Source organism: Anoplopoma fimbria, chromosome 6, assembly GCF_027596085.1.
Source record: "Anoplopoma fimbria isolate UVic2021 breed Golden Eagle Sablefish chromosome 6, Afim_UVic_2022, whole genome shotgun sequence".
In the NCBI taxonomy this organism is placed as follows: Eukaryota; Metazoa; Chordata; class Actinopteri; order Perciformes; family Anoplopomatidae; genus Anoplopoma; species Anoplopoma fimbria.
The window spans coordinates 1921360-1929174 of record NC_072454.1 but is presented as its reverse complement, the minus strand read 5'-3'; the positions used below and the strand labels follow the sequence as shown (position 1 = coordinate 1929174).

Here is a 7815-nt window from a genome sequence, read left to right as displayed (position 1 = left end):
TTTTACACTTATTAAGCGTTATTCTATTGTTCATATATGCTTATAGTTTTCATTCTATTGTTTTTCATTATTCTTCTATTTTTGAAACTCTGGCACAAGAATTTCCTTTGGGATTAATAAAGTTCTTATCTTATCTTATCTTATCTTATACTCTGTTCTTGGACCCTTGCATCAGAAAATGACCCTTGAATCAGAAACCTCAGGTGTGCAAAGGTTCAATAGATGAAGCAATAAAGTCGGCATAGCTCACTGGTGTCTTTGAACGCAGCACTGATTGTTTCTCTGAATTCTTCATCATTGTCTCTTTCTAATGTTGCAGAATCACTCGTTTGGTCACAATGTACCTCATCTGATAAAAACTCTTAAAGGGGATGTAAATATTTAGTAGCTGAGCATATAATCAGTCCAGTCATGTACCGTATATGGACACACTGCTGCTCTCACAACCTCCTTTACTCTCTCAGGCTACATCATTCACATCATCGTAAAGAAGCGGAGGCCCTCCATCACTTTACAGTTCCCGGCGCTACCGTTAGCCCCCGGGGCTCCCACATCAAGGCCCCGCAGCCTTCCGCCCCACGCCGGCTGTAAAAACCTCGGCTCTGAGCGTAAGAGGGAAGAGGGATGAGAGGGGTTATTGATGTGCCATAAACCCCGCCGGTTTATCGAGGGAGAGAGGAAACTATGTGTCCGTCTCCAGCAGGTGTGTCTCCTGTGAGGAGGACGGAGCAGAAACATGGTGGAGTTGAAGTCTGTGAGCTGGTTTTTGTTTGTTTTTCACTCAGGAGTCCCGTAAAACTGCAACAAAGAGCTGGAATTCAATTTGCAATATGATTGAAAATGATATTTCATTCAGATCTACCACTAACTCTCTGTGCATTAATGCTGTTTATTCTGGTATATATCATAAGAGCTTAGAATGTGTACATTTACACATCTCTTCTTAAAACACATTTTTACAGACTGGCTTTACTGCTTTACTACTTTAGTTATCATTATTTTATATAATTTCTTATTTATTTTATTTCTAATAAATTGGTTTTATTGTTTCATCTATTGTACTGTTTTATCAGCATTTAAATTTGATCTTAGTTTGTCTTGCTTTGGAGGCCTTACTGTTGAGATTTCTGTTGTTATATTGCTCTCTTTTTAAAGGTGCTTATATAAATAAAGTTATTATTATGAATTAAACCGCATTAATATCAAAGTGAAAGCTGCAGCAGATATTCAGCCCTGCAAAGTCTGCAAATGAAGACGTGGGACTGGAGAAATGACAATATCACTTGCTGCGACCTTTACGCAACATAATCTACCCAAAATATTCCCATAAACCCGCACACTTGTATGATAACATGACTTAGCTACTGTACAGAGAGAGAAAACTGAGATTCAGAATTTTATTTATTTTTTTATGAGCTGGCCTTCTGCCCTCGTCTTCTTGTCCAGCTGTTGAGTCTTTCCTGATCCAAACAGAGGAGACCCTCTCCAGTGTGCACACCATGACATCCTTCTCCTCAACCTGCAACACACACACACACACACACACACACACACACACACACACACACACACACACACACACACACACACACACACACACACACACAAAGGAATGCACACACACACAGATGTACATACACACTCCAGCATGAGGGGAAAAAAATAGATACATGCATTCAGCGACCTTGTACATGAGAAACTGTTTTCACATACATGCACTCACACACACACACTCACACACACACACACCCTCACACACACACACACACACACACACACACACACACACACACACACACACACACACACACACACACACAGGCCTTGGGCTGATCGTTTGTCATCTGGAGAGGACTTTTCAGTCACGGTTTCTACGCTGAGGACTCGGACTTGAAGCATTCCTTTTGGAAATTTATGTCCGAACAGCTGTGGTCTCATCCGCCTCTGTTCGGACCTCGAAGACAACGCTGTCTTAGGAATTATGAGGGGGATCCAATCCGTTACACACCTCCAGCCCAACCCTTGTGTGTGTGCGTGGATGCACGTGTAGGCCATTTTCTCTGTGTGTCTTTGTGTAGACGGCGAGTGTGTGTCCTGCTCTCACAGCTGCACAGTTTACTCCCTCTGTGTGTAATTGTGTGCATGTGCACGAGGTGGACTCAGAGATGGTTTTTTTGCGTTCAGCTCTTTGATGGCCGAACATTCATCCTGCAGACTTCATGCATCGGAAGCTCACGGTTTTAAGGGGGAAAGGCCCTGATTTCACGTTGCAGCCATATGGACTGCTTAGAAAGAGGTCCACACCAGAGGTAAACACAGGGGCCGCGGTAATGGATGAGGTCTGCAAACGGCCACGCAGCCGCAGTGACATCACCGTGAAGCTGCTCCACACATGGGAGAAAGGAGGTGAATAATCCAAGTTTAATATGGAGGATTCATTTGTTAAACTTTGTGTACACATTAAGAGCAGCTACACAATCAGAGCTGCAACTTTGAGGGACAGGATTTACTCTCAGCGCTCCCTACCTTTGAACCTATAACCCTCAATGCCCAAGCTTCGATCTCTACAAATGATTTTATGTTTTCATTCCTAATAGCTCATTTAAGCCTGACAGATGACAGGCCAACCCCAACCCTCTGTAGATTAAGCACACTGTGCAGGAGAAAGGTAACGTAAAGGATGGAAACTCAACAGAGTGTGACGATGATGTGATGTGTTTCAGCGAGGAGGGTTCAAGGCCTCGCTCGCTGAATGTTTTCAGCATGCTGTCATTTTCTTATGCTGCCAAAACCCCCACAGGGATGTACAGTAGTGGGGGAGAGGGCAGTGAAGACGTTATGAAAGGTGCATTAGCGTGTTCTTTCTGATGAGGTTGTCCAGGTGCTGCTGAGAACTGAACTCAACATTGAGGATTAGAAGAAGAGAAAATTGGAAACAGTGACTTTCTAATGCGTCTTATTGATCCTTAACAATCTGCATGTTGGCGTCATGCTTCTGCACAATATCACCAAGACAGATAAACATTACTGAACTATTATTAAATGCATGAAAAAATAAAGACGGTCACAGAAATCTAAAGGGGAAAATAAAGAAGTTATATTAAATCAGGCAGCAACCTCCAGTTCTGCCGAATTAAGCCGATGCTGAAGTGTCCTAAAACATGCATTCTCTCTGCTGTCCACCAGGGGGCGACTCCTCTGGTTGTATAGAAGTCTATGAGAAAATGACTCTACTTCTCTCTTGATTTATTCCCTCAGTAAACATTGTAAACATGAGTTTATGGTCTCAATCTCTAGTTTCAAGTCTTCTTCAATACAGCATGATGTTCATTTAGTAAATGATGCTCCATTTAGAGTCAAACAGACCATAAAGCAGGGGATGCTTTAGGGCGGGGCTTACTGTGATTGACAGGGTGAAAACACACTGAAAGTGTTAAAGTTGTAAGGCCAGAAAAGAGAAGTAAATGAGGCAAAACTATATCAAAACATAAGTTTACAAACTCGCACACAACTCTTTTAAGTTTAATCTCAAATCTCATTTATCCAGTCGTATGATCAATACTTTACAAACACATGCAACTTCATCTTCATTACTAATTAAAACAGTTCTGCATAAACGGTGTTTGTTCACTGTGAATGCATGCTAGAAAAACTGAGTTTTCTTTATGAATTAAAGGTAATAATTGAAATGATTATTCTGGGGGTGAAGTATTCCTTTAACAGAGTTTTAAATAATCTATTATTAGCTTGGTACTAGTTGAGAAAGAGACATAGTTTGTGTCTTTGAGCTTCTCTCTGTCTGTCATGTCATCTATTTATATGCTTTAGGAAAAGAAAAGAAAACTTCTCAAAATAATCTGGGAGATGTTTTATGATTTACAACCTGAAGTATAAAAACATTTGCTGCAGGAAAGACGAGGAATTGTGAATCCGACTGGAACGAGCTCTGCTCTGACTAAGTGGAGCTGAGTGAGAGTGAAGGACGAACGTTGCAGCTTTATTCGCTCTGACACACCAGGAATTCCATGCAGTCGTTTGTGCCACTTTCTATTCACCTTGGCCTCGCTGACAGAGCTGCTGATTAATCATGATAACAATGTTTTCCTCTTATTTTAGCCCTCACCTCCCAGCGCCGGGACAAATTACTTTCTGTAAGAGTCAGCAGGTAGGCTGAAGCTCGGACCACCAACAGAAAACTGGGTTTGGAAATATTTCCTTCTACTTTTGAGAATTCTGGCCCCTTTTTCTATAATACCTCCTTTAAATATCTCTTCTATATATACTCTTGTTTTCTTTTTTTGTAACGTAATTGTCTTTTAATCTTGTTTTTTAAGATCTGTTTGTATGTGTATTATTCTACCTTCATGTTCTGTACGTAAAAAATAAATAAAAATAATAATAATAAAAAGAAAAGAAAATATAAATTGAAAAAAATAAACAGTGGCAATTTCCAAATTAAAGAATTAACTTTAAATCTACAGTTTGTTCATGTTTTTTCTTTGTTTAACTACAGTCTTGTGTTGCTGTTCCTCCAGTTCTAAACTGGAACAATAGCCTATAATAACCCAATAATACTGACTTCTTCCTGATCAGCTTAAACATTTAAGAGATCAGCACTTTGGTTTCAACTGCAAATGTCTTGTTAACCACCAAATGCTGTCAGATAGAGGGGCAGAATGAGGAATATGTTTCTGGTTTATTCCTGTTACTGATATATACACCGGCTGCTCTCAAGTTTCTTTTTTTATTTTTTAAAAGGCAAGATGGCGGCAGGTTGACTTTGTAAAACATCTGTCCAGGGACTATGGATGAGAAATAGCCTCTGACACATTATACGTGATGTTTATTAACATGCACTGTCACTACCAAATAAACCAATAAATAAATTAAGAGTCTGTGAGATTCTCTGGGAATCTAATGGGAAAAGATATATTCAAACTCCAGGATATTCCAGAAAATGATTTAGTTATTAAATTGAAGTGCTCTGAGGTTGAATGTAGCACTCAAATAGCATAAACTGAAGCCTTCGTCTGTCTGTTTGTTCCATTTTAGGAGATGGAGAAGTCTGAAGGCTGCTTCTACCTTCTTCTTGCCGGAGGAGGTCGTTTGGTTCGATGCCTTTCGCTCCACATAATATAAACTTCCTCACCACAAACGGCATAAATAAACATCCGCGGGACAAACCAGCGTTTGGAGCTTGTTAGGGCGCACGGTTTCAGAGTTTGTTTGTTCAAATGTGCTGCCACAGTGACCTAACTCCTTTATACCGAGCACATGTGGGGAAGAGGTCCTGGGAAGGCCAACATTACAGAGGGGGGGGAGGGAAAAAAGTGGGAAAATCCATATTTTTCCAATATGCAGACGGGGCTGTTCATCAGTCTGACACGTCTTTGAACCGCTAGAAACAACAACTTGGTGGAAAAAAGTGAAAGGATGGAGGAGAGTGGTTTGGCTAAACATAATGTCATTTTTTTGGACGCCGCTGCAGAGAGGATGAGAAAAAGAAAAGATGATGAAAAGAATGAAAAGATACATTCCTGAGAAAGTAACTGCCTGGCTCTCTGTTTCCTGGGCCTGATTAGAGGGACGCAGTGAGTTGCGGGTACGTTGAGATAAAGATCTCAGCTGTCCAGAGGGAATTACAGAAGGGAAGGAATACGAGCGTCTTTATCAAATGTGACGTTGGGTTTTTATAAGAGGAAGTCTCATTAAGGACTGTGCAGCCATGCAGCTATACAGCACTGTGTGTGATGTGTGTGAGGGGTACAGAGGGTTTATGTAATCAAAAGGTCACAGATTTGACCCCCACTGGGGCCGGTCCAAGTTGTTACCATGAAAAAAGATATGCTCTCCTTGATTACTCTTTAGTAGGATACACAATTAAGATCACAAAGGCCACTTCCTTCATGTGTCTATATATGCATGCAACGTCTCCTTAATATTTCTCTCTAATTCTTTCTGTGTCAGTGAGTTTAGCATTTGGGATTGGGCTTCAGTTTAAGGTCTATAGGCCACAGCAGCCATTTTGAAATGTATTTCCTTGGTAAACACAGGTGTAGTTGATAAAATAAAATTGGTCCAGTTCCATTTTGCATCAGTCATTTCAGTGAGCAGCCATGCACATTACCAGGGCCCCGGTCCATTTAATGTAACAGGGCCGTTATTCATTTTATCAATTAAACTTGTTTAACCTGCAGTGACATGTCAGAATGGCTGCTGTGAAAAGGGTCTACAGGTAGGCAGCTCGACCTCATCACATAACCAGAATAACCTGGTTCTAGATATATCAGTGAACGCAGCGGTCAGGGTGCAACCAAGACTTTTTGTTGCAAACATTACTGTAATATTAATAAGGTGGATAATTCATCCTAAAATCAGACCCATAAGAGTTGTTCTGTGAATCGTTTGTAAATGAGGAATGACGTTCAACCTGTAGGCTACATTTACTGTTAACAACAAATGATATTTCTTTATCTTTGTAATTTCATCAGCACGTGTCTCTGGGATGAGATATGGAACCAAACTGTTGGACGACAGAGAAGAAAAAAACATTTCTAAGCAGACTTTGTCACAGCAGGAAAATCTCAGGCGTTACCACTAAAACTAACGATGTAGTAAAGTGAGACGTAAGTCAGCATGATGTGAGTAATGTGGAAAAACATTCATTGAACTGTTTTACATAAAAATTTAATTACCTTGGGTACCTTAGGTTTTTGGCACATTACATTGTAAAACAGGGGAAAAAAGAATAACTGAAACATCATCCATCCATCCAGTATTTTTATGTAGAGGTTGATCCTAAAAGCAATACATCACCAAAACATTTTATCAGTAAATGTTTGACACGTCTTGTGTGTAAAAACATAAAAAATAAAAAAAATGATTCATAGAATCACTTGAAGAAAAGAGAAATTCACATTTCTCATTCATCTATAAGAATCCAAACAATCTTAAATTCCATATTTCAATACACGGAGAGGCCAATTCATTGTTTTTACTCAGTTTTCTAAATTATATCCTAACGTTTCACGGTTATGAAACCCTGAAGATCAATAATGAAGTGACATTACAAAAATATAACAGCCTTGAATCTATCAAACTCTGAAGCAGAAAATATGTTCAGCAAAATGGTGGTGAATCGTAAATCGTTGTGAATCGTTTTTTTCATTTGCTGACTGCAACAATCTGACTATTTGACTGCTGAGCAACCCAGATGAACACAAACGGGTGTTTTTTGTGTCTCATGTTGATCTTTGAGGCCTTCCAAGCAAAGAGTTTTTTGTTGTCCCAAAAAGAGATTATAAATCCTCCTCTTTCATTCAGCTCTGCTTTGGACGCTTCGTCTGCGGCGTGTCAGACGGCGTGTCCGCGGCGTTCTTTCTCGCGTTGGGATCAAAGAGAGCGTTCCTCATGAAGCGTGCAGCAGCCCCCTTATCCAGACGAGCAGCCTTCTTCCTGTCGGTGATCTCTTTCACTTTGTTCATGTGCGTCCTTATTCGCTCCTGAAGAACAGAATGGTTACATTTATCGTTACATAAACGCAAATAAATAGAGAGAACGTGAACATGTCCAAGAGAAAACATACACACCAATTCCTGTTTGATTCCATGTTCTCTGGGATTCACTCCTTTTGTAACCAAGTACACTGCAAACAAGAACAAAATAAGAGCACATGTCAAAGAGATGAAACAATTTGATAAGTCAAAACAAATCAATAAAAAAATTAATCAAACTGCTTTTACGTTTGTATCTCTCAGAATATTTGCTTAAGAAATATGTGCAGTGACTAAAACACAGCCCAGATTTCCATTGTTG

General features: G+C 40.0%; 1 protein-coding gene across 1 annotated transcript in view; it reads right to left on the bottom strand.

Annotated features, from left to right (window-relative positions):
- Positions 1 to 6667: 6667 nt before the first annotated feature.
- Positions 6668 to 7815, bottom strand: part of c1d (C1D nuclear receptor corepressor) — a 2080-nt gene continuing 932 nt past the window's right edge. The window contains exons 4-5 of the mRNA XM_054600480.1: positions 7590 to 7645; positions 6668 to 7502 (exon numbers count right to left, since the gene is read on the bottom strand). Coding sequence (XP_054456455.1) covers positions 7320 to 7502; positions 7590 to 7645 — 239 coding nt within the window. The 3' untranslated portion in view covers positions 6668 to 7319. The remainder of the gene's footprint in view (positions 7503 to 7589; positions 7646 to 7815) is intronic.